The sequence below is a fragment of the Anomaloglossus baeobatrachus genome, unplaced genomic scaffold (genome assembly GCF_048569485.1).
Source record: "Anomaloglossus baeobatrachus isolate aAnoBae1 unplaced genomic scaffold, aAnoBae1.hap1 Scaffold_41, whole genome shotgun sequence".
NCBI classification, from domain to species: Eukaryota; Metazoa; Chordata; class Amphibia; order Anura; family Aromobatidae; genus Anomaloglossus; species Anomaloglossus baeobatrachus.
In genome coordinates, this window is record NW_027443435.1 from 926,980 (window position 1) to 953,821 (window position 26,842).

The 26,842-nt window shown below is 47.1% G+C and overlaps 1 protein-coding gene across 2 annotated transcripts in view; it reads left to right on the top strand.

Moving 5' to 3' along the window:
* Positions 1 to 2,156: 2,156 nt before the first annotated feature.
* The window catches only part of LOC142277329 (uncharacterized), a 149,174-nt gene continuing 124,488 nt past the window's right edge, over positions 2,157 to 26,842 (top strand). Inside the window, exons 1-4 of one of the 2 annotated variants that reach the window (XM_075332641.1) lie at positions 2,157 to 2,279; positions 4,185 to 4,294; positions 4,730 to 4,830; positions 8,174 to 9,752. In XM_075332641.1, the coding sequence (XP_075188756.1) occupies positions 4,752 to 4,830; positions 8,174 to 9,752 (1,658 nt within the window). In that variant the 5' untranslated portion in view covers positions 2,157 to 2,279; positions 4,185 to 4,294; positions 4,730 to 4,751. The remainder of the gene's footprint in view (positions 2,280 to 4,184; positions 4,295 to 4,729; positions 4,831 to 8,173; positions 9,753 to 26,842) is intronic. The other variant, XR_012740496.1, reaches the window with a different exon arrangement.

The following is a 26,842-nucleotide window of genomic DNA, read 5'->3' on the forward strand; positions in this document are numbered from 1 at the left end:
CGTCTACACTGGAGGCTGCAGTCACCTCACAATATCACCTCCATTCTAGTCCCCTCAGTACAGAGCCGTCTACACTGGAGACTGCAGTCACCTCACAATATCACCTCCATTCTAGACCCCTCAGTACAGAGCCGTCTACACTGGAGGCTGCAGTCACCTCACAATATCACCTCCATTCTAGTCCCCTCAGTACAGAGCCGTCTACACTGGAGACTGCAGTCACCTCACAATATCACCTCCATTCTAGTCCCCTCAGTACAGAGCCGTCTACACTGGAGACTGCAGTCACCTCACAATATCACCTACACTCTAGTCCCCTCAGTACAGAGCCGTCTACACTGGAGACTGCAGTCACCTCACAATATCACCTCCACTCTAGTCCCCTCAGTACAGAGCCGTCTACACTGGAAGCCGCAGTCACCTCACAATATCACCTCCATTCTAGTCCCCTCAGTACAGAGCCGTCTACACTGGAGACTGCAGTCACCTCACAATATCCTCTCCATTCTAGTCCCCTCAGTACAGAGCCGTCTACACTGGAGACTGCAGTCACCTCACAATATCACCTCCATTCTAGTCCCCTCAGTACAGAGCCGTCTACACTGGAGACTGCAGTCACCTCACAATATCACCTCCATTCTAGTCCCCTCAGTACAGAGCCGTCTACACTGGAGGCTGCAGTCACCTCACAATATCACCTCCATTCTAGTCCCCTCAGTACAGAGCCGTCTACACTGGAGACTGCAGTCACCTCACAATATCACCTCCATTCTAGTCCCCTCAGTACAGAGCCGTCTACACTGGAGGCTGCAGTCACCTCACACTATCACCTCCATTCTAGTCCCCTCAGTACAGAGCCGTCTACACTGGAGACTGCAGTCACCTCACAATATCACCTCCATTCTAGTCCCCTCAGTACAGAGCCGTCTACACTGGAGACTGCAGTCACCTCACAATATCACCTCCATTCTAGTCCCCTCAGTACAGAGCCGTCTACACTGGAGACTGCAGTCACCTCACAATATCACCTCCATTCTAGTCCCCTCAGTACAGAGCCGTCTACACTGGAGACTGCAGTCACCTCACAATATCACCTCCATTCTAGTCCCCTCAGTACAGAGCCGTCTACACTGGAGACTGCAGTCACCTCACAATATCACCTCCATTCTAGTCCCCTCAGTACAGAGCCGTCTACACTGGAGACTGCAGTCACCTCACAATATCACCTCCATTCTAGTCCCCTCAGTACAGAGCCGTCTACACTGGAGGCTGCAGTCACCTCACAATATCACCTCCATTCTAGTCCCCTCAGTACAGAGCCGTCTACACTGGAGGCTGCAGTCACCTCACAATATCACCTCCATTCTAGTCCCCTCAGTACAGAGCCGTCTACACTGGAGACTGCAGTCACCTCACAATATCACCTCCATTCTAGTCCCCTCAGTACAGAGCCGTCTACACTGGAGGCTGCAGTCACCTCACAATATCACCTCCATTCTAGTCCCCTCAGTACAGAGCCGTCTACACTGGAGGCTGCAGTCACCTCACAATATCACCTCCATTCTAGTCCCCTCAGTACAGAGCCGTCTACACTGGAGACTGCAGTCACCTCACAATATCACCTCCATTCTAGTCCCCTCAGTACAGAGCCGTCTACACTGGAGGCTGCAGTCACCTCACAATATCACCTCCATTCTAGTCCCCTCAGTACAGAGCCGTCTACACTGGAGACTGCAGTCACCTCACAATATCACCTCCATTCTAGTCCCCTCAGTACAGAGCCGTCTACACTGGAGGCTGCAGTCACCTCACAATATCACCTCCATTCTAGTCACCTCAGTACAGAGCCGTCTACACTGGAGGCTGCAGTCACCTCACAATATCCCCTCCATTCTAGTCCCCTCAGTACAGAGCCGTCTACACTGGAGACTGCAGTCACCTCACAATATCACCTCCATTCTAGACACAACCGTCGCCTCACCTTGTGACATCAGACCACGCCCCTAACACGTGTCAGACGTGACGTCATACCAGAAAGCAGCCCGTACATTCTAGCATGTAACATCCCAGTGGCCAGAGGGTAGCGTCTAGAATGGAGTTGATTGCTTGAGGCAATGACGTCACCGGAAGGGGCGGGGTCTCATCGTGCTGTGCAGATCTGTGACCGGAAGCAGTAGTGCTCGGGCTCCTGTGCAGAGCGGACGGATCCTGACCCTGAGGTGGGGCAGATTCAGCGTTTCCTCATTAGTTATAGAGCTGAGGTCACACTGGATTTTGGGGTAAGAAATAAAAGTGTCTCCTGTCACTACTGGGGGCTGCAGCTCGTGTATATATCACAGGGAAGGGGCTGAAGCTGCAGCACAGGGCTGTGGAGGCTTCCATAAGAAAGGGGGATATGGGGGGGGCTACACAGGGGAGGGGGCGATGCTGCATATTGGGGGAGGGCTTACACTGGGCGATGCTACATGATGGAGGGCTCAAAGTAGAAAAGGCTGCATGTTGGGGGGCTCACAGGGGGAGCGACTGCACGTTCGGGGGGCTCACAGAGGGAGCGACTGCACGTTCGGGGGGCTCACAGGGGGAGCGACTGCACGTTCGGGGGGCTCACAGAGGGAGCGACTGCACGTTCGGGGGGGGCTCACAGGGAGCGACTGCACGTTCGGGGGGGGCTCACAGAGGGAGCGACTGCACGTTCGGGGGGGCTCACAGAAGGAGCGACTGCACGTTCGGGGGGGCTCACAGGGGGAGCGACTGCACGTTCGGGAGGGGGCTCACAGGGGGAGCGACTGCACGTTCGGGAGGGGGCTCACAGGGGGAGCGACTGCACGTTCGGGAGGGGGCTCACAGGGGGAGCGACTGCACGTTCGGGGGGGCTCACAGGGGGAGCGACTGCACGTTCGGGGGGGGGCTCACAGGGGGAGCGACTGCACGTTCGGGGGGGGGCTCACAGGGGGAGCGACTGCACGTTCGGGGGGGGGGCTCACGGGGAGCGACTGCACGTTCGGGGGGGCTCACAGGGGGAGCGACTGCACGTTGGGGGGGAGCGACTGCACGTTGGGGGGGAGGCTCGCAGGGGGGGGAGACTGCACGTTGGGCGGGGAGGCTTGCAGGGGGGGAGACTGCATGTTTGGGGGGGGCTCGCAGGGGGGAGACTGCACATTGGGGGGGGCTCGCAGGGGGGAGACTGCATGTTTGGGGGGGGGGGGCTCGCAGGGGGGAGACTGCACGATGGATGGATGGATGGGGGCACATCTGGGGTTTATAAACCCAGTGAATAAAGACCACAATGTGTGTCAATCAGTGACGTTTCGGTCCTTCCTTGGACCTTTATCAAACTCACACTATAAAGATACATAAGAAAAATACAAAGTGAATATTCTCTGAAAGGTGCATGAATATTAGAGCAAACATCATACATATTACTTGTGGGGAGATACATAGAAAAGATTTATCTATAGAACAGAAAATGGGCACAATTGGAACATGGCCACGCCCCCAGCGGCTGCAATATCCCATAATATTCACTTTGTATTTTTCTTATGTATCTTTATAGTGTGAGTTTGATAAAGGTCCAAGGAAGGACCGAAACGTCACTGATTGACGCACATTGTGGTCTTTATTCACAGGATTTAAAAAATAAAAAAGTTTTTGAAAATATTTTGGATATTTTGAGTGCCGGATTTATTTCTTCACTTTATTCTGATTTGATGTCAGTGAGAAAAACCTGCAGATGTGTCTTTATAGAGAGCGGAGGGAAAAACCTGCAGATGTGTCTTTATAGAGAGCGGAGGGAAAAACCTGCAGATGTGTCTGTATAGAGTGTGGATGGAAACTTCTCGTTTTTCCTACCGACTCCTCAGCCCTGGTGTGTAGGAAGTGACTGTGGAGGTATCATACAGTGCTTGTATTATACATTATGGGGCAGTGACAGGGGAATCTTTGGGCTTGAAGAGAAAAATTACTTTGTAAGGGCTGTAAAGTTATGAGAGGTTCTTATATGACCCAGTTGAATATTAATTACATTTTTATTTTTGGGGGGAGGGGTACCAATTAGAACTTCCGCTATGGGGTCCCATGATTTCTATGTACGCCTCTGTTCACCCCCTTAAAGAAAAACAATTAGATAAAACAAATTTTCCTCAATAAGACTTTCAAAAATACAACTCCTTTTTGGATTATTCCAGGGGGCTCCTCTATAGTATCCAGTGCGATTGCTGCATACTGCACCATAATCCTATTGGAAAGTGGATCAACTCCTTTTGGATTATTCCAGGCTTTCTAATCTCTGAACCAGGTGAGAGTTTCACTATTTCAACACCTTTATATATATATATATATAAAAAAAAACAACTCACTACACTTAGTTTGGCGCCGCGTTTGTCTCTTTCTATCTTTCCCTGTCTCCAGGGTATTTTTTCAAAAATACAACATTGTTGACTAAAACAATTTTTAAATGACAGAAAAATAAGCTTTAGGGCGTCCAAATTGTGAAGACAAAACAATGAAGGAAATCCCAATGTCATAATGTACCACACTAAGTGGATCCTGCCACGTCTGCTTCTATCCCTGCTGAACTGACTCTGGGGCAGCACGGGCGATATAGGAGGCGTAGAGGCCATGCATGGATTGGTCTCGGGTACCATATGGCTCTGGTAGCAGAAGCGCCCATCTAGAACCTTCCATATGACTTTCCCTTCTGTCCCTGACTTTTACAATATTTATTTTACAGCTTTGAAATTCAGAGAAAAGATATGCAGAACGCTGCAGACACAACAGATAAAGGAGAAATGGATGATCGGGGTGATGAACGGAGTAGAGACCTTTCCACAGGTAACCCTCCTCAGTGAAGTGTCACCATTAAATAACAAGGAGAACAGTCACATTCTCAGCTGCAAGGAGAAAATGAAGTTACGTTCTCCCTGCTGCCGCTCGTATACAGTCACTGATGAAGTGTGGGAAACCGTAACACTTACCGCTCACAGGCTGTCAGCCAAGGAACAAGAGGGTTGATTACTGGGCACTCACTATCTAGTGAGTGGTGACTGTTTCAGCCTCTCCCACTGTGCTGGTGACTGGAAGTAAGCAGCTGCTGGGAGAATGTAACTGCATTTTCTTCCTGCAGTTACTGTGTCACAATCTCTCCGCTGTCTTAGACGCAGTGAGTGACAATTTTTGCCTCCCTATGGAATCAGGGCCGTGCCAAGCTGTTTGAATTGAGCTGTCACTCAACAATCTATCTGAAACTGAGAGGTCCTCGGTTTCTTCAGGGGTTCCCTGTTCTAAGTGATCAGTTACTTAGCTGAGTAGTCAGTCCCAAACACAGGGTATCACGGAGGTGCAAAGGTAGCTGGAGCAGGGACCCCAAAAATGACCCACAGACCTAGGGTCCGTGTGCTGTTCCTTATCCCAGAGGTAGGCTTGATGGTATCCAGGTCTGGACCGCCATCTTAACCCTAACGCCTGTCCAAACCCTGATCTAACCCCCCCCCACCTGGAGTGGAGATGCAAACCCCACAAATACTACAGACACAGGAAAAAAACAAAACTCATACACACTGGACACAAAAAGTAGACACAGTACATGTATTGGAGGAAATAAAGTATAAGGAAGGAAGTAAATGTACAATGGGGAAACTTCCACACCACTCAAACAGCAATATACTGGTTACCAAGAATAGGATCGCCAGAAAGACCGGAATCACTGGAGCATAAGCTGGAAGTATTCTCTGCAGCAACAAGCAGACTCTCAAATCTTAAATAGGGAGAAGACAGGTGAATAGAAATTAGCCTTCTGAGTGTCAAGGAGCCACACATCACTCCACAGGAATTAACTCCTGCAGGACTGGAAAGCAGTAGAAAAGACTCAGCTGAGGCTGAGCAACTAAGATCAGGTTGCCTGTGAACAGAGTCAGATGCTGCAGCTGAACCCCGCGAATGTGGGCCTGAACACCACATGACACGGGGCATTGGTTATGTGCTCTGATCTATAGCTGCCAGACCTTGGATTTTCTATGATTTTCCATTTCCCCCGATCTGCTATCCTCCTAATATTCTGACCCCAGACCATAACCTTTGTCTTTCCCCTTAGTTCACGGCATGCTCTCTTTGTATCTGACCCCGGAACATTTGCTAACGCTGCCTTACGGCTTGTCCATGCAGTGACTAGCGTCACACACTGTTCCAATAACCAGATAGATATCATTTAAATGCTAGGTACTCAGATTACCACTATATCTGCAGGTAAATAGTGTTTTTGTAGCTGCCAGATTTTCTTTAACCCCTTTTTGATATGTAACATATTACATCCTATTACTTCTTATGGGCTCAGAAGCTGAGACTCCATTATTGATAGCAAATGATGTCTGACTTATTCAGTGGAGGTAAGCTTCACCCACTGCTGTTAACTTTTCAGTCTTTGAGAGCAGCATTCGCAGCACGCAGCCTATGGGGTACAACGTTGGGCATATCCAACACCCCCAGCAACATTATCGTTGGGTGCAGATGGGTCGCCATAATAGCTGGGGGTCTGCTAAAGACCCCTTGCCCTACATAAGGGTGCTCCTATGATCTCCACACTTAGATACATTCCTTCAGTGGTGTAGATTGTAGAGTGGAGATTTGTTGGGGGTTTCCACTGTTGAAGCACATCAAGGGCTTTACAAAAGTGACATGGCATCCGCTATTTCAGTCAATTTTGTTCTCCAAAAGTCAAATGTTGCTCCTTCCATTCCAAGCCCTGCCGTGGACCCAAGCAGTATTTTCAACCACATATGGGGTTTCGGCGTACACTCGAGAAATCGCACAACAGAATTATAAGGTCCATTTTCTCATCTTTTGAAAAAAGTGAAAATTTGTAGTTAAAGCCACACTTTTGTGGGAAACATTAAACTCTTCATTTTTTTCCTTCCACATTGCTTTAATTCCTGTGGCGCATCTAAAGTGTACTTTGGCATTCCATTACTGCTGTAGGAACTTTACAAAAAAAGGGACACATAGCTAAAATGAAAAATGAATAAAATCATGGGCATTGCATTACTGCTTTAGAGATATTTGCAAAGAGAGATTCTTAGCTTATGTATTGGCCAATCCATGTGAGCCCGATAACCTCGACAAGGTGATTTCATTATATTTGGAACCTAACAGCACAGTTGAGAGAAAAAAATATGAATCACATTTTCACATCCCAAAATCATACCTTGATCTAAAGCCACTAGGCAAAAATTAAATACCTGAACATCAGGTTCTCATCAGTTCACACACTGGGAGCTTGTGGAAGGTGAGTGTACAGCTCCTTTCACAGAGTGCTGGTGTTGTGTGGCAGCCATTGCTGTGGTAGTTTTGCGCCTGGGGGGCGGTGTGGCCTGGAGTCATGGGGACTCTGCCTTGCAGCATGGGTGTTGTGAGGCACCAGGTCACCTGCCCTGCTGGTGCATTGTTGGTGTAGCGATGGACGGCGCTGCACTTTTGAGGCATAGAATAGGGACCCACTCAGAGATTCGCCATGACGTGGCAGGGGGCTTCATACAGTCTGACCAGAATGTTAAGCCAAGAACCTCATGTTCAGGTATTTCATTTCTGCTTGCGGCTTTAGATCAAAGATATGACTTTAGGACGTGGGAACCATGTCTTTTTCTTCCAGGTGTGCTATATTGGAAACCTAACCTTAAATGCTTCTATGTGTGATTTAAAAATCTGCATGTCTGGGTAGATAGGTTCCTGGCAAAATAAGATGGTGGACACATCCTGGTTATAGGACGGAGCACTTGGTCAGTTGCTTGTCAAGATTATCGGGCTCACAAGGATTAGCCAATACATAAGCTAAGACTCTCACTTTCCAAATATCTCTAAAGCACTAAGGCAATGCCTATGTTGTTTTACTAATTTTTCTCATTACCTATGTATTAATCCCTTTTTACTAATATTTCTACAGCAGTAATGCAATGCTAAAGTATCCTGGATATGCTTATGTAGATACGTTTTTATTGAATTTCGTTTTGAGCAGTTCGAATGGTGCAGTTTTTAAAATTATATCATTTTGTGTATTTTCTGTCACATATGCCTTTTCAAGTAGAGTTTTGCTACACACTTTTGAATTTGTATGGATTTATGTGTGTCTATGTGTATGTTTGAGGTTATATTATTAAAAGCTTACAACTTCAATTTTGTTTGACAGATGATGCTACCAGGAGTTCAACACAGAATGCTAAGGGAAGTGAAAGTCACAAAGGAGAGAAGCCATATTCATGTTCAGAATGTGGGAAATGTTTTGCCACCAAATCACATCTCATTACACATGAGAGAATTCACACAGGAGAGAAGCCATATTCATGTTCAGAATGTGGGAAATGTTTTGCTAAGAAATCACATCTCATTACACATGAGAGAATTCATACAGGAGTGAAGCCATATTCATGTGCAGAATGTGAGAAATGTTTTGCTCAGAAATCACATCTCATTACACATGAGAGAAATCACACAGGAGAGAAGCCATATTCATGTTCAGAATGTGAGATATGTTTTGCCACCAAATCAGGTCTCATTAGACATGAGAGAATTCACACAGGAGAGAAGCCATATTCATGTTTAGAATGTGAGATATGTTTTGCCACCAAATCAGATCTCATTACACATGAGAGAATTCACACAGGAGAGAAGCCATATTCATGTTCAGAATGTGGAAGATGTTTTTCTGAGAAATCAGTTCTTTTTAAACATAAGCAAATTCACACAGGAGAGAAGCCATATTTATGTTCAGAATGTGGGAAATGTTTTTCTCAGCAATCACATCTCATTACACATGAGAGAATTCACACAGGAGAGAAGCCATATTCATGTTTAGAATGTGGGAAATGTTTTTCTCAGCAATCACATCTCATTACACATAAGAGAATTCATACAGGAGAGAAGTCATATTCATGTTCAGAATGTGGGAAATGTTTTGCTCGGCAATCACATCTCATTACACATGAGAGAATTCACACAGGAGAGAAGCCATATTCATGTTCAGAATGTGGGAAATGTTTTCCTGAGAAATCAGGACTTACTAGACATGAGAGAAATCACACAGGAGAGAAGATTTATTTATGTTCAGAATGTGAGACATGTTTTGCCACCAAATCAGGTCTCATTAGACATGAGAGAATTCACACAGGAGAGAAGCCATATTCATGTTCAGAATGTGAGACATGTTTTGCCACCAAATCAGATCTCATTACACATGAGAGAATTCACACAGGAGAGAAGCCATATTCATGTTCAGAATGTGGAAGATGTTTTGCTGAGAAATCAGTTCTTTTTAAACATAAGCGAATTCACACAGGAGAGAAGCCATATTTATGTTCAGAATGTGGGAAATGTTTTTCTCAGCAATCACATCTCATTACACATGAGAGAATTCACACGGGAGAGAAGCCATATTCATGTTCAGAATGTAGGAAATGTTTTGCTAAGAAATCACATCTCATTACACATGAGAGAATTCACACAGGAGAGAAGCCATATTCATGTTCAGAATGTGGGAAATGTTTTCCTGAGAAATCAGGACTTAATAGACATGAGAGAATTCACACAGGAGAGAAGCCATTGTTATGCTCAGAATGTGGGAAATGTTTTGCTGACAAATCAAATCTCATTAAACATGAGAGAATTCACACAGGAAGGAAGCCATATTCATGTTCAGAATGTGGAAAATGTTTTGCTCAGAAATCACATCTTATTAGACATGATAGAATTCACACAGGAGATAAGCCATAGTCATGAATAGAATGTCTGTTTTAGTAAATATTAATAGACTTTTACTATCTGTTAATAGAGTTCATTTCATGGGTCATTACGGTTGTGTACTTTTTATGATGGATCATTTACAATCTTTTTACATTTTTTTTTTTCTTTTTCTAATTTTTGAGGGGGATGTGAGCAAAGAGTTAACTTTTTCCATGGTTAGAAAAATCATAGAAATTCATTCTCCTTTGCAAAGAGCACGGCAGACTTGTTTATGTAACAGACTCTGAAGGCGCATTCCAGGCCCAAGTACAAAGCGATAAGACCTGCAGTCTGGTTTAAGACAATAAGACTTATGTTTTGTGCTTACGTCAGAAATCGAAATTTATTTATGCTTTGCCAAGGAATAAGACTTACGTTTATCGAGAAATGAAAGCTACGCCTAGAACCGAAACTTGCGCCCCTGTACACGACATAGCTACGCCCCTAATAGGTTGAAAAGCCCTTGTATGTAATAATAAATCCGCATTCTGTTTCAGAGCGCCCAGCCTCTTCTGTGTAGATATCAGCGCCTGCCTGTATCTTACTGGAGCTGAGGGGAGCTGAGAGGGGGCCCGGGACTCCCTCCGCATTTGGTCATCGCTGGCAACAGTTGTGACCAATTGGTCAACCTAACAGGGAGAAAAAGCTTTTTGTTTTTGTTGTTTTATAGCCAAATTGTACTCTTTATTCATCCATTTGTGTATTGCTTTAAGGCTATGTGCGCACGTTGCGTAAATACATGCAGTTACGCTGCGCTTTGTAGCGCAGCGTAACTGCATGCGTCCTGCGTCCCCTGCACAGTCTATGGAGATTGTGCAGGGGCCGTGCGCACGTTGCGTTTAAGAGCGCAGCGCTTCGGCTACTGCCGAAGCGCTGCGTAAAAAGAAGTGACATGTCACTTCTTTCCTGCGCTTTGCCGGCAGCTCCTGCTCTGTCTATGGGAGGAGCTGCAGGCAGAGCGCATGGAATCGGCTTTCACTACGGACATTTCTGCAGCGATTTAAAGCGCACATGTGCTCTTCAGATCGCTGCAGAAATTTCTGCAGTGACTGTACGCAACGTGCGCACATAGCTTAATGAGAGCAGAATCCATTTTGTTAAATCTACACTCCATTTTGGCTTTGTAGAGTCTGTACTGTGTCTCCTCTGGTGTAATGCAGCAGACACCTCTGCTTACTTTAGATAAGGACTTGTATAGTGTCAGTTTCTTTATTAAAAGTGAAGCTTAGGAATGTGAAACTAAAATGTTTCTATAGTCTTATATAAATGAGTGACTATGATGTTATTTTTTTTTGTTGGAGACAAAGGGAGAGCTACTTCTGATACTTTATAGTCTCAGAGGGGCTTCTCGAATACATACCGTGTATTTCCAAAATTAAGACCCCGTCATATATATATATATATATATATATATATATATATATATATATATATATATATATATATAATATATATTTGTATTTATTTATTTATTTATTTATTTATTTTTGCGCCCCCAAAAAGCACTAGGGCTTATTTTTGGAGGTGGTCTTATTCTTGGAGAAACACGGTTGGGGGGGTAAGTTTACCCCCCAAAATAAGCAGACCCCCCCCCCCCCCACCTCCCAGGAGCCTCATACTCACCAGACCTGGACGTCTGTGTGGCTCCTAGCAGGTCCTCCTGTGATCTCTGGTGTGTGCTGGATGCAGTCCTCCCCTGCTGCTGGCACACACACACATCACATCACATCCAGCGCTTCCGGTCAGAGGGAATGATGAGAGCAAGTCACGTGTCCGGCCGCAGGTCCTGTTCTGCAGGTCCTTGCACTCCACTGCACTGCCTCTCTGGATTCTGCCTGCGAGAAGACGTGTTTGGATGTGGTGAGTATGTGTGTGATCCGATGTTTGCGTGTACGATCTGATTATGTGTGAGATCAGGTGTGTGTGTGTATGTATGTGTGTGTGTGCACGTGTGTGTTCGGATGTGTGAGGGGGGGGCGATCACTGCAGGTCCTGCCGCTCAGCATCAGGTGAGTGATTGTGTGGTGCCCACTGTCTATATTGAAGTTTCCTGCAGTATCTGTATCTTTTTTAGCTGCCCAGATACTTCATTATTGATCTGCGACTAGGGCTTATTTTCGGGGGAGGGCTTATATTTAAGTCTTGCTCCAAAAATAGTGAAAATCCCTGCTAGGGATTATTTTTGGAAAAACACGGTACATACATGATCTCTATAATTTAATTTAATTAGGACCACACACACAAATTCTTATATGTCCCATGTTGAATGGCGACAACAACAAAATCTAGTGCCTGAACAGCGACCCACTCCTCCTGGGAACCGCTGATCCAACCACCTTGCCTTCCACAGAAAGGCAACTCAAGCTGTATCAAAAGGTAAGAAGCTTATTCTTAAAGTATTTGAATTTGATACACGGCCGATTTTGCAAATTTTCCTGGCATGGAGAGGGCTGTAATTTTTTATTTTAGGTAACTTCAACTGTGACAGAATAAAAAAAATACAGAAAATTACATTGCATGATTTTTAAATAATGAATTTACATTTTATTGCGTTAAATATGTATTTGTTACAATGTAAATACAGAACTTTGCATTTGGTACAGAAACCTTTGTTTGCAGTTAGAGGTCAGACGTTTCCTACAGTTCTTGACCTAGTTTGCACACTCTGCAGCAGGGATTTTGGTTCACTCCTCCATACAGATCTTCTCCAGATCTTTCAAGTTTCTTGGCTGTCACTGGGCTGCATTTTCAGTTCCTTCCAAAGATTTTCTATTAGACTCAGGTCCTTAGTTGACCTGTCTGTGTGTTTCGGATCATTGTTATGCTGTAACACCCAGCCACGACCCATCTTCAGTGCTCTAATACTAATTCTATTTTGGTCTCACTTGACCACATGCCTCCCTGGATCATCCAGATGGTCACTGGCAAGATTCAAATGAGCCTGGATGTGCTGGCATGAGCAGGGGGACCATGTGTGCACTGCAGAATTTTAATCCATGATGGCATAGTGTTTTACTGTAATATTTGAGATTGTGGTCCCAGTTCTGTTGAGGTCATTGACCAGGTCCTCCTGTGTAATTCTGGGCTGATTCTTGACCGTTCTTAGAATTATACTTACCCCCACGAGGCGAGATCTTGCATGGAGCCTCAAACCGAATAAGATGAGTTATTGAGGGGCGTGAATGCGTGCAGCAGAGCATTGGGAGGTGTGCGTGCTGCAAAGCATTGGGGGCCTGCATGCGACAGTATTGCGTGCGTGCGGCAGAGCATTAGGAGGCATATGTGCGACATAGCATTGGTGGGCGTGCGTGTGGCAAAGCATTGGGGGGGGGGTTTGCGTGCGGCAGAGAATTGCGGGCAGGCGTGAGGCAGAGCATTGCTGGTACTGGTCGTGGAGAGTGCTACGTAAGGAGCACTATGCAGCTGTCCTTGGTGACACTTTTTAGACATTAGGTATCACTTTGCGCTCACCAACAAAATGGCTCTGCTTTGTGATCCTAAACTTCATTCTCTCTTCTAATTCTTTTGGAAACACCCAGGACAGGAGGGGACATCACACACATGAACAGATTCCACCCACTTTTCCTGCACTTGCAATGTTAGCTAGTTATACAATAGGTCTACAGTAGGATCGCAGCATCTGCTCCCCCTAGTGCTTAAGAGTGGAAAATATCAAATATTTTATTTTTCTGAAGTCACCCTCCACGACACCACAAAGGAAGTTACCTCTCCGCCCTAAGGGCGGCGTCACACTTGCAATTGCAAAATTGGTCTGATTCTCTTGCTGGAGAGTAGCACGAGCTGTGTCCTTGTGTTAATCCGTGTGCAATGCGATTCTGTGATTTTTTTTCTCGTGATTGTAGTCCATGTGCAATCCGTTTGTAATCTGTATGCGATGCGTGTTTCTTCATGCGATTGTTTCAAATCAGTCAACACATGTTACCTGTCTATTTAAAAGGGCACGCCCCCACGTACCTCAATGGACTTGATACCATTAGTGAAGTTTTTGCTGAACTGCATGCTTCATTGACCAACTGCATTATCAAAAACAAGATAATGTATTCATATTTGACCTTGAACACCACTGAGCGTGTTCTGCTTCACTGGGTTTTATCTCGTAGATTTGGTGAAACCTACCCAGATGCAACTATTCGTCGGTGTCGCAGATTTTGGATTCACCCACTCATCCAGCATCGCTCTACTAGAGGCCATTTCCATCGCTTATATAAAAATTACGAGATAATCTAAATGAATTTCATGCCTGCTGTAGAATAGGTTTGGAAATATTTGATTTCATATTAAATCTAATTCGCCCTTTAATCAGTAAACAAAATACTAGATTTAGGAAAAGTATTTGTGCAGAGGAGCGTCTTTTACTTACATTAAGGTATGTAATTATATTTTTTTTAAATGTGTAAAATGTGGTAAGTTATGTAATAACATTTTTAGAAACATCTCAATATTTAAGTCAAAATTTCCAGGACGTCCCTCCAGACAGCACCACAGGAGTTAATCCCCTTGACCTATTCAGGGACAGGATCACAGAGAGGTTAAAAGGCCCCTCCAGTGTTTTTCCTGTCCCTACAGGAGACGGTCGCATGAGAGTTGCTCCTGAATTGGAGATATTTTATCCTTTAGAATTTCATCATATGGATTTAGTGTGTATGGGATCGGGGGGTCTCTGCCTTCCCTTCTACCTGTGAAGTGGCCCAGAGCTGAAACATCTCGAAAGAATTCTGACACAGCCTCCACTCGCTGTGTCAGAATGGGCTCAGGGGGTTGGGGGGGTGCTGTCTCTGCCTTCCCTTCTCCCTGTGAAGCGGCTCGGTGCTGAAACCTCTTAAAGCAGGGGCGGGGAACCTTTTTACTGTCAGGAGCCATTTGAAATTTCCTACTAACCTTCGGGGGCCGCACATTATCAACTTGAAAAATAACCCTGCTATATTTGGTCAAACGATTCATTAACTCACCCCTACTGTGGAGGCAGGAGCTGCTTCTCTTTGGTGCGGCTGTGATGTTCGGTTATGTTGATCATCTTGTTTCTCACAACTGATTTTCCAGGTTTGTCTCGGTCTGGAGATGCTAGGGGCATATACATCACAGGAGATGCTGGGGCGCATAAATTACAGGAGACACTGGGAGTACACATCACAGGAGGGGCTGGGGCATATACATCACAGGAGGGACTGGGGCATATACATCACTAGGGGGGCATGGACAGCCCTGGCGGTGGCACACATATGACTGGGGACAAGGACAGCACTAGGTGGCATCACTAGGGAGACGCAGACAGGACTGGGGGAGCATAGACATCACTAGGAGGGCACGGACTGGGGGGGCATAGACAGCAGTGGGAGGGTACAGACAGCAGTGGCGAATACACAGTACTGAGGGGTGGCACACAGCACTGGGGAGCACAGACTGCATAAGGGGGGCACAGACAGCACTGACCATGGCATGGACAGCACTGGTGGCAGCATGGACAGCATTAGGTGGTGCAGACAGCACTGGGGGAGCATAGACATCACCCAGGGGGTACAGACAACACTAGGGGGGCACAGACAGCAGTGGGGGGTTACACAGCGCTGAGGGGGTACACACTACTAGGGGGTAAACAGCATTTGGGGGTACACAGCATTAGGGGGTACACACTGTACTAGGGGGTACACACTGCACTTGGGGGTACACACAGCATTAGGGGGTACACAGTTCTAGGGGTACACACAGCATTAGGGGGTACACACTGCATTAGGGGGTACACACTGCATTGGGGGTTACACACTGCATTGGGGGTTACACACTGCATTGGGGGTTACACACTGCATTGGGGGTTACACACTGCATTAGGGGGTACACACTGCATTAGGGGGTACACAGTTCTAGGGGTACACACTGCATTAGGGGGTACACAGTTCTAGGGGTACACACAGCATTAGGGGGTACACACTACTAGGAGGTACACAGCACTGTGGGGTACACACATCAGTGGGTACACACTGCACTAGGGGTATACACAGCATTAGGGGGTACACACTGTACTAGGGGATACACAACACTGGGGGGTACACAGTTCTAGGGGTACACACAGCATTAGGGGATACACACTGTACTAGGAGGTACACAGCACTAGGGGGTACACACAACATTAGGGGGTACACACTGCACTAGGGGTACACACAGCATTAGGGGGTACACAGCACTGAGCGGGGATGGGTTGAGTACTCACAGTACTGGGGTGGGTAAGGAGGAGTCACACACTGCACAGCACAGGTCCGGATGGTCGGTAAATCTGCTGCAGCTCTTCTGTGACTTTATCGCAGCGTGCTGCTTATTCCGCCCACCAGAGCACACTAGCACAGGCCGGGGTTAAGCCTAGAATGTATGGACTGCAGTCATGTCCTGAAAGTCAGGATGTGGATAAAGCCCGTACATTCCTGCATCTACCCTCAGGGCATCAGGCAGTGGGATTTAAAGGGCCAGCAGCTGGGAAAAGCGCGGCTGCCGCCAGAGCACAGCGGTCCCCTGGAATGTGCCCAGGGGCTGCATACGGCCCGCGGGTCGGAGGTTCCCCACCCCGGTCTTAAAGGAATGTCCCTCAGCCATCACTCGCTGTATCAGAATGGGCTCAGTGGGATTGGGGAGGGGTCTTCGCCTTCCCTTCTCCCTGACACAGTCCAGAGCAGATACCTCTCTGGGTAGAGGTCCGTCAGCCATCAGCGCACCATCTGAAATAATGTGGTATTCCTGGCCGTGACTCGACTACTCTCCGTGGAAGGCGACATGGTGCAGTCTGCACAGGTAAGTGCACAGAGGTTTTCTGAGCTGATTCAAGCAACATGCCCGTTAGCAAAACCTGGGCCTCACGCATTAGAGTTTGCTTCAGGCCCAGAGGCCAGGCCTTGGAACTTTTTGAGCAAAGTTTATGCCGCATTGCTGAAATTGTTGCCTCATTCTGTTTGGACCAGCAGTCTCATATTTGAGCTTCCGAATTTATCTGTTGATGGGACTTTATGTTGATCCTCATTTTGTGGTTAAGGCTATGTGCACACGTTGCATTTTTTCCCGCGGAAACGCTGCATTTAGAACTGCAGCGTTTCATTGCCAAATAGCATGCGTTCAGCTTCCTCAGCAAAGTCTATGAGAAAGCCGAAAAATCAATGCACACGCTGCGTATCTAAACGCAGCGTTCTGGATGCCAAAAATCGGTGCGGAAAAAAAGCAGCATGTCACTACTTTTGTGCGTTGTAGCTGCGTTCTCCCCCCCCCCCCCCATTGAAATCAATGATGTGGGTCAGAACGCAGTTCGCTGCATTTTTGTTGCGGTCCGCGTGCTTTATCGGCATACAGAACGCAGGCATTTTACCTGGAAGTGAGGTCAAGAGGTTTCCTGTTGACCTCACTTCCTGGCAAAGTTTAGGAAAGCCCCCGGTGTCGCCAAAGTGCCCGCCCCGACCCCCCTCCCGAAAATCCAACATGGCCGTGCGCACAGCAGCGCACCGGCCGCCCTACTCCTCTGTTTCTGTCGCATGTGCAATAACACATGCGACAGAAAACTGCTCCCCATGCCCTGCCAGGTCACCCCCTATTCCCCCCCGGTGTTCCCCGGTAACCCCCGTACCTGTCACAGCGCTGATCCCTCGTGGCCCCCTCCTTCACAGTGCGCGCCGGTCACATGTGCCGAGCAGCTGACGGCTTCCTGTGTTCAGTGTGAGCTGCGCTGGTTGCTGCTGCTCGGCACACTACAGCTATGACCCGGGGAGAGGGGGTGTAGATTCTTTGCACCCACTCTCCTCAAATGGAGGGTCTGCACTACTAGAAAATGGGGGACACGTTCCCTGAGCGTGCCCCCCATATTGTAGAAGGTCCAGAGGCGACATGGGACGTCAAAAATGGATACTGCGGACACAATTTTTTTACTTTTCTTTAAAATAAATTGGTGAAAGAGGATATGTTTTTGGGGAGTGTTTTTTTCATTTTTTTTTTGTTGTCAATTTTTTTGCTATTACTGTCAATTAGTTATGTCTGGTATCAGATAGACGCCGTGACATCACTAATTGCTGGGCTTGATGCCAGGTGACATTACACATCTGGTATCAACCCCATATATTACCCCGTTTGCCACCGCACCAGGGCAACGGGATGAGTTGGGGCGAAGCGCCAGGATTGGCGCATCTAATGGATGCGCCACTTCTGGGGCGGGGGCGGCCTGCTATTTTTAGGCTGGGAAGAGTCCAATAACCATGGCTCTTCCCATCCTGAGAATACCAGACCCCAGCTGTCAGCTTCACCTTGGCTGGTGATCTAATTTGGGGGGACCCCACGTTTTTTGTTTTTTTTTTAAATTATTTATAAATAAAAAAAAAAACAGCTTGGGGAGCCCTCCAAATTGATCACCAGACAAGATGAAGCTGTCAGCTGTGGTTTGCAAGCTACAGCTGTCTGCTTTACCCTGACTGGCTATCAAAAATAGGCGGGACCCCACGTCGTTTATTTTAATTTTTTTGTTTGGGCTAAATACAAGGCTAGGCACCCTTTAGTGCCACATGAAAGGCACTAATGGGCACCAGCTTAGAATATGCAGGGGGGGTGGGACGTTATATATATTTTTGACATCCATTGACACATTTTTGGCTGTGTGCCCACAATCAGGGTTTGCAGTGTTTTCCCTGCGTCCATAACGCTGCGTTGTGCAGTAGAAGCACAGTGGAAGGATTTTTAGAAATCCTGTGCCCACTGGGTTTCTTTTCTCCGCAGCATAAACTGACCTGTGGCGCGGCTTCCCGAGCCTCAGCATGTCAATTTATGCTGCGGAGACAAGAGTGTTCTCTGCACGTAGAATAGAGCAAGTCCACAGCAGCCTGAACCCAAATCGTGGGCATGGACAGCTGCGTTCTCCCGTGGACAACACTCACATCTCTGCAAGAAGGCTGGCAGTGTGTACTGGATGTACTGTGGCACTGTCACTGGATCATGTGGTCAAAAACGCACCTGAAGAAAACGCATGGAAAACGCACTAAAAACGCATGCGTTTTTGATGCGTTTTCCCCCAAAACGCATTGTTTACAATTATCCCCTCTGCCAGAGGGTGCGTTTTGTTTCTGCACTGAAAAAAACGCAACGTGTGCACATAGCCTAAATGACCACTCATATGTTCCCACTATCATATCACCTGTCTAGATTCTGCCTGTATACTCCTGTACTGGGGCAGATAATGTGGATATAGCACTCTCTTGGATGTGGGAACTTCACTTCAGCTGAATCTCAGGGTGAATTAATTGGTTCAGGTGGGACTAATCTGACTCTTGGCTACCATTCTATGGGTAGGTTTCTCCTGAGTCCACAGTTTATTTCTTGAGGGCAAGCCTGATGTGCTTTCCTGTTCAAGGCTCTGCCCACACCTCTGGCTTTGCACATTGGGTCTATCATGGCCCACTGCTTAGGCCTTTGATTTTCACAGAGCACCCTGGCTCTCTGCCTCACTGGTGTATCCTCCCGGCTTGTGCCGCTGGCCTCTGTGGCTCCGGGTCTCGGGCCTCCGGGCTTGTGCTTCCGTGCCTCCGGGTATCGTGCCTCCGGGTTTGGGCCTCCAGGCCTCCGGGCTTGGGCCTCCGGGCTTGTGCCTCTGGCCTAGCACCTATGGCCTAGCGCAGGGGTCAGGAACCTTTTTGGCTAAGAGAGCCGTAAACGCCACATATTTTGAAATATAATTCCGCGAGAGCCGTACAATATGTTTAAAGGGCCATTGACAGATCAATCGCTCCAATGTTCACTTAGTACAGCAAGGAATGCTCCTCCCTGCTGTATAAAGCCACAACTGGACTGAAACAATGGTACTACACTGCTACAAACAGACACACACAACTCTGCTACAAACAGACAAACACACACAACTCTGCTACATACAGACAAACACACACAACTCTGCTACATACAAACACACACAACTCTGCTACAAACAAACACACACAACTCTGCTACAAACAGACAAACACACACAACTCTGCTACAGACAGACAAACACACACAACTCTGCTACATACAGACAAACACACACAACTCTGCTACATACAGACAAACACACACAACTCTGCTACATACAGACAAACACACACAACTCTGCTACATACAAACACACACACACAACTCTGCTACAATCAGACAAACACACACAACTCTGCTACATACAAACACACACAACTCTGCTACAAACAGACACACACAACTCTGCTACAATCAGACAAACACACACAACTCTGCTACATACAAACACACACAACTCTGCTACATACAAACACACACACAACTCTGCTACATACAAACACACACACAACTCTGCTACAAACAGACACACACAACTCTGCTACAATCAGACAAACACACACAACTCTGCTACATACAGACAAACACACAGAACTCTGCTACATACAGACAAACACACACAACTCTGCTACATACAGACAAACACACACAACTCTGCTACATACAGACAAACACACACAACTCTGCTACATACAGACAAACACACACAACTCTGCTACATACAGACAAACACACACAACTCTGCTACATACAGACAAACACACACAACTCTGCTACATACAGACAAACACACACACACAACTCTGCTACATACAGACAAACACACACAACTCTGCTACATACAAACACACACAACTCTGCTACAATCAGACAAACACACACAACTCTGCTACATACAAACACACACAACTCTGCTACATACAAACACACACACAACTCTGCTACATACAAACACACACACAACTCTGCTACAAACAGACACACACAACTCTGCTACATACAGACAAACACACACAACTCTGCTACATACAGACAAACACACAGAACTCTGCTACATACAGACAAACACACACAACTCTGCTACATACAGACAAACACACACAACTCTGCTACATACAGACACACAACTCTGCTACATACAGACAAACACACACACACAAACTCTGCTACAATCAGACAAACACACACAACTCTGCTACATACAAACACACACAACTCTGCTACAAACAGACACACACAACTCTGCTACATACAAACACACACACAACTCTGCTACATACAAACACACACACAACTCTGCTACATACAAACACACACACAACTCTGCTACAGACACACACAACTCTGCTACAATCAGACAAACACACACAACTCTGCTACATACAGACAAACACACACACACAACTCTGCTACAATCAGACAAACACACACAACTCTGCTACAAACAGACAAACACGCACAACTCTGCTACATACAGACAAACACACACACACAACTCTGCTACAATCAGACAAACACACACAACTCTGCTACAAACAGACACACACAACTCTGCTACATACAAACACACACACAACTCTGCTACAATCAGACAAACACACAACTCTGCTACAAACAGACAAACACACACAACTCTGCTACATACAGACAAACACACACACACAACTCTGCTACAATCAGACAAACACACACAACTCTGCTACATACAGACACACAACTCTGCTACATACAGACACACAACTCTGCTACATACAGACAAACACACACAACTCTGCTACATACAGACACACAACTCTGCTACATACAGACAAACACACACACACACACAACTCTGCTACAATCAGACAAACACACACAACTCTGCTACATACAAACACACACAACTCTGCTACAAACAGACACACACAACTCTGCTACATACAAACACACACACAACTCTGCTACATACAAACACACACACAACTCTGCTACAGACACACACAACTCTGCTACAATCAGACAAACACACACAACTCTGCTACATACAGACAAACACACACACGCAACTGCTACAATCAGACAAACACACACAACTCTGCTACAAACAGACAAACACGCACAACTCTGCTACATACAGACAAACACACACACACAACTCTGCTACAATCAGACAAACACACACAACTCTGCTACAAACAGACACACACAACTCTGCTACATACAAACACACACACAACTCTGCTACAATCAGACAAACACACACAACTCTGCTACAAACAGACAAACACACACAACTCTGCTACAATCAGACAAACACACACAACTCTGCTACAATCAGACAAACACGCACAACTCTGCTACATACAGACAAATACACACTACTCTGCTGCTCTGTGGGGCCTGCACCCGCGGCTCGGCGGAGCCAGCACCCGCGGCATCGGCGGGGCCAGCACCCGCGGCATCGGCGGGGCCAGCACCCGCGGCATCGGCGGGGCCAGCACCCGCGGAATCGGCGGGGCCAGCACCCGCGGAATCGGCGGGGGGGGGGGGATTGGCAGGGCATACATCTGGGGGGCTAGAAGCATCTCACCGGGGCCCATAATGGGGAGGCGGGGAGGGCATTTACCCGATTAGGTCACGGTGGAGAGGGGGCCCACACAGCGCCGGACAGAAGCTCGCCTCCTTCATCTGTGGGACTGAGAAGGCGGTAGCTCCGCCCACAGATGAAATTCAAAACAGGATGTCTGCGCGCCTTAAAGTGACGGCGCCGCAGATTGCCGCTCACCACTGCCGCCAATGCTTATCAGGCCATCAAAGAACTACCAATATCAGCGTGCACCGCGGCCTGATGGAGCGCGGTGCATGCATCCTTCCCATAGACAGGTAGGAGCCCTGTCTGCGAGCCAGATACGGCCATCAAAAGAGCCATATCTGGCTCGCGAGCCATAGGTTCCCGACCCCTGCTCTAGAGGATGTCCCCTGGTCACTATTTAAGATTGGTGGTTTATCCGCACTAGTGACTTGTATAGAGGCAATTTCGCACTAGTGGAGTATAGTCCATTCCTAGTTAAGCATCTGCCCCAGGTGGTAGAGGTCTCTTTACACCAGCTGTGGATACAAATAAGATCCAGTGTCAGAAGCCTCAGATATCACAGGTGGTCTGATGATGAAGCTGGCTTGGTAATGCCAGCGGACATGCCTTCCTGACTGCAATTCTACATGTCTTTAGTCTTCATGAGGTCCGTCTATTTAGCTGAGGCTTTTGGGGCCAAAATGGGGCGTCTGGTGGAACGATAAGCTGGTCTGTCTCCAGGGGTAATTTGAGCTTAGGAGAGCTGATGAAAGTACTGCCCTGGGTTACTAAGCACAAAATGTTTATGTACAACAGTTGCCATTACAGTCTGGTCGTGCATTTCTTCTTTCCCTTTGACGGGCTGTTAGACTTCATATCTATTCTATGGCTTCGGTGTCATAAGACTTTGATTTAACACTATGCTTTTCCTTGCCATGTTTGTAATACAACTCTGGTGTATCGCACTATATCTGCTTTCTGCTGTATAAGTTGTCTACCACATTTTTACTGAGTATTTACCAGTATACTCACTTTGGTGATATTGCTTGTAGTTTTCTAGTACATATATGCTATGGATTGCATTTAGGTCCTGCTGATGTTTCATCAGGGCTTTTCTATCTGGATGTTATGGATCTAGGCCAGGCATGTTGTTACTCGATAACATGCGCTGCATGCACTTCAGATACTTGCAAATTTATCCTACTGTTCATATTTCTGGGTTTACAGATTGATTTACTATGTCTGATCTAGTTCTTGCCCAGGACTTGGGTCCTTAAGGCTTCAGTGCTCGCCCTGAGCTATTACTATTACTTTGGTGCTGCTCCTGTGGTGCTGTACGGAGGGACATCCTGGAAAATACGAATTACACCTACCGGTTATCGGTAGTTCAGTTTCCAGTAGTCCCTCCGGACAGCACCCTTATTTCCCTCCCCTTAGAGTAGTGATGGCGAACCCATGGCACGCGTGCCAGGCTGGGCACGCAGAGCCCTTTCTGCCGGCACACGCGCTATCGGCACATTCAGACACTTTGAACTGTCGGTGTGATCGCGCCGGCAGTTCAAAGTGGTGTTGGGGCGGAGGAGACATATCTCCTTCCTCTGACACTCCACCTCTCCTATGCCGCAGGCCTGTTGCCTAGGAGACGGCGGAGCGTCAGTAAGCGGCGCCGGCGTCTTGTGGCCACGTGGGAACTGACTGAGGATCCAGCGGCGCGCAACGGGTGCTGGAAGGTGAGGTTTTTTTTTTAATTTTTAAACTGTGCTGTACCAAGGTGTGGGGGGACAGTGCCAGCACGGGGCAAACATGGAAAGCACGGGGGGGGGGGCAAACATTGAGAGCATGGGGAGGAGGGGCAAACATGGAGAGCACGGGGGGGCAAACATGGACAGCACGGGGCAAACAAGGCTGCCAGGATGGGGGAAACATGCAAGGATGGGGGGGAAACATGGCTGCAAGGATGGGGTAAACTGCTGCAAGGATGGGGGAAACATGCCAGGATGGGTACATTTAGCAGGAAGGGGAACATGCCAGGAAAGGGGACATTTAACAGGATGGGATACATTTACCAGGATGGGGGATAAATTTACCAGGATGGGGGGGAAACATGCCAGGATGGGGGTACATGAACATGCCAGGATGAGGAATATTTAGCAGGAAGGGGAACATACCAGGATAGTGGACATTTACCAGGCTAAGGGAACATGCATGGTTGGGGTACATTTACCAGGATGGGGGAACATGCCAGAATGGGGTACATTTACCAGGATGGGGCAGCATGCCAGAATGGGGTACATTTACCAGGATGAAGCAACATTCCAAAATGGGGTACATTTACCAGGATGGGGCAACATGCCAAAATGGGGTACATTTACCAGGATGGGGCAACATGCCAGAATGGGGTACATTTACCAGGATGGGGCAACATGCCAGAATGGGGTACATTTACCAGGATGGGGCAACATGCCAGAATGGGGTACATTTACCAAGATGGGGGAACATGCCAGAATGGGGTACATTTACCAAGATAGGGTCATTTAACAGCATGGGCGAACATGCCAGCGATGAAATACATTTACAATAATGGGGTACATTTACCAGGATGGGGTACATATACCAGGATGGAGGACATTTACCAGGAATGGGGTACATGCCGGGATGTAGGAACATTTACCAGGATGGGGAATATGCCAGGATGGGGTACATTTTCAGGATGGGGCCATGATGGGGACAAATATACCAGAATGTAGGAAATATATATCAGTATGGGGGACATGTTTACCAGGAAGTGGCCCAGGAAGGGGGACATAACTACACAATGAAAGGGGAGGGGAGCAACTCGTACGTCTTTATGGGTTTTCAAGATATTCAGACTTTGAAATGTAGATGTGGATTACAGGGTGACATCTGATTGTATTCCATGCTAACATTTCTGTCTGTCTAATATGCTGCAATTTTATCCAGAAACATCAATCCAACTGCTGTGTCTGGAAAGGGCAGTGGCTCATCTTCAATGTGTGGTAAGCATGCATGAGCGTGATGCCCCCTGCTGAGGAGAAGAGAAGACTGCAAAGTTAAGGTTTAAAATAAATTATTTACATAATAGGATTGGTTGGCACTTCGCAATAAAAATTGGGCTTAGGGCTACAGTTTGGGCACTCGGCCTGTGAAAGGTTCGCCATGACTGCCTCAGGCTATGTGCGCACATTGCGTACAGTCACTGCAGAAATTTCTGCAGCGATCTGAAGAGCACACGTGCGCTTCAAATCGCTGCAGAAAATGTCCGTAGTGGGAAAAAAAAAGCCGATTCCATGCGCTCTGCCTGCAGCTCCTCCCATAGACAGAGCAGGGGCTGCCGGCAAAGCGCACGGAAAAAGTGACATGTCACTTCTTAGAATGCGCACTTCGGGCAGCAGCCGAAGCGCTGCGCTCTAAGATGCCACGTGCGCACGGCCCCTGCACAATCTCCATAGATTATTCAGGGGATGCAGGACGCATGCAGTTACGCTGCACTACAAAGCGCAGCATAACTGCATGTAATTACGCAACGTGCGCACATAGCCTTAGAGTTTATCTTGCAGAGGAGTTATTTGTTTGTCTAAACCATTGTATCCATCCTTTTGTAAGTACTTTAAAAGAATACTGGAGGGTGGACGTGGGGAGAGGCCTTTTAACCTCTCTGTGATCCTGTCACTGTATAGGTCAAGGAGATTAAGGGTACTGTCTCACTAAACGACGTACCAGCGATTCCAACCACGATATGACCTGGTCAGGATCGCTGGTGTGTCGCTGCATGGTCGCTGGTGAGCTGTCAGTCAGATCTCACCAGTGACCAGCCACCAGCTAGCAGCGACTCGTGGAAACGATGCTGCGCTTAGTTACCTGATATTTACCTTGGTTACCAAGCAAAATGCTTTGCTTGGTTACCCGATATTTACACTGGCTACGCACACCGCTTAGCACTGGCTCCCTGCACTTGTAGGCAGGGTACACATCGGGTTACTAAGCAAAGCACTTTGCTTAGTTACCCGATGTATACCTTGGCTACGTGTGCAGGGAGCAGGCAGCCGGCTTCTAGCAGCTGCGGGCGCTGGTAACCAAGGTAAATATCGGGTAACCAAGCAAACCCTTTGCTTGGATACCCGATGTGTACCTTGATTACCAGCATCCGCAGAAGCCGGCTCCCTGCACATTCAGATCATTGCTCTCTTGCTGTCAAACACAGCAATGTGTGCTTCACAGCGGGAGAGCAACGAGCAAAAAATGAACCAGAACAGTGTGTAGCGATCAGCGATTTCACAGCAGGGGCCAGGTCGCTGCTCAGTGTCACATACGGCGAGATCACTGATGAGGTCACTGGTGTGTCACAAAACCTGTGACTGAGCAGCGATCTCGCTAGCAATCTCGCTAGCGATCTAGCTATGTGAGAAGTACCCCTAACTCCTGTGGTGCTGTCCGGAGGGACTACTGGAAACTGAATTACCGATAACCGGTAGGTGTAATTCATATTTTTTGCTTAAATGTAATTTTTAAATTCAAAATCATATTTTTTCACATTCTCAAACGTAAACAAAATTTTTAAAAAAATATTCCATGTGTTTATTATATAAAAGTTTAAATAATTATTCTTATCTAATGTTTCAAATAATAGGTATCTTTCTACAGGACTTTCTTTTGCTGCCCTTCATCTCTAATATCTTCTAGAAAATCTAC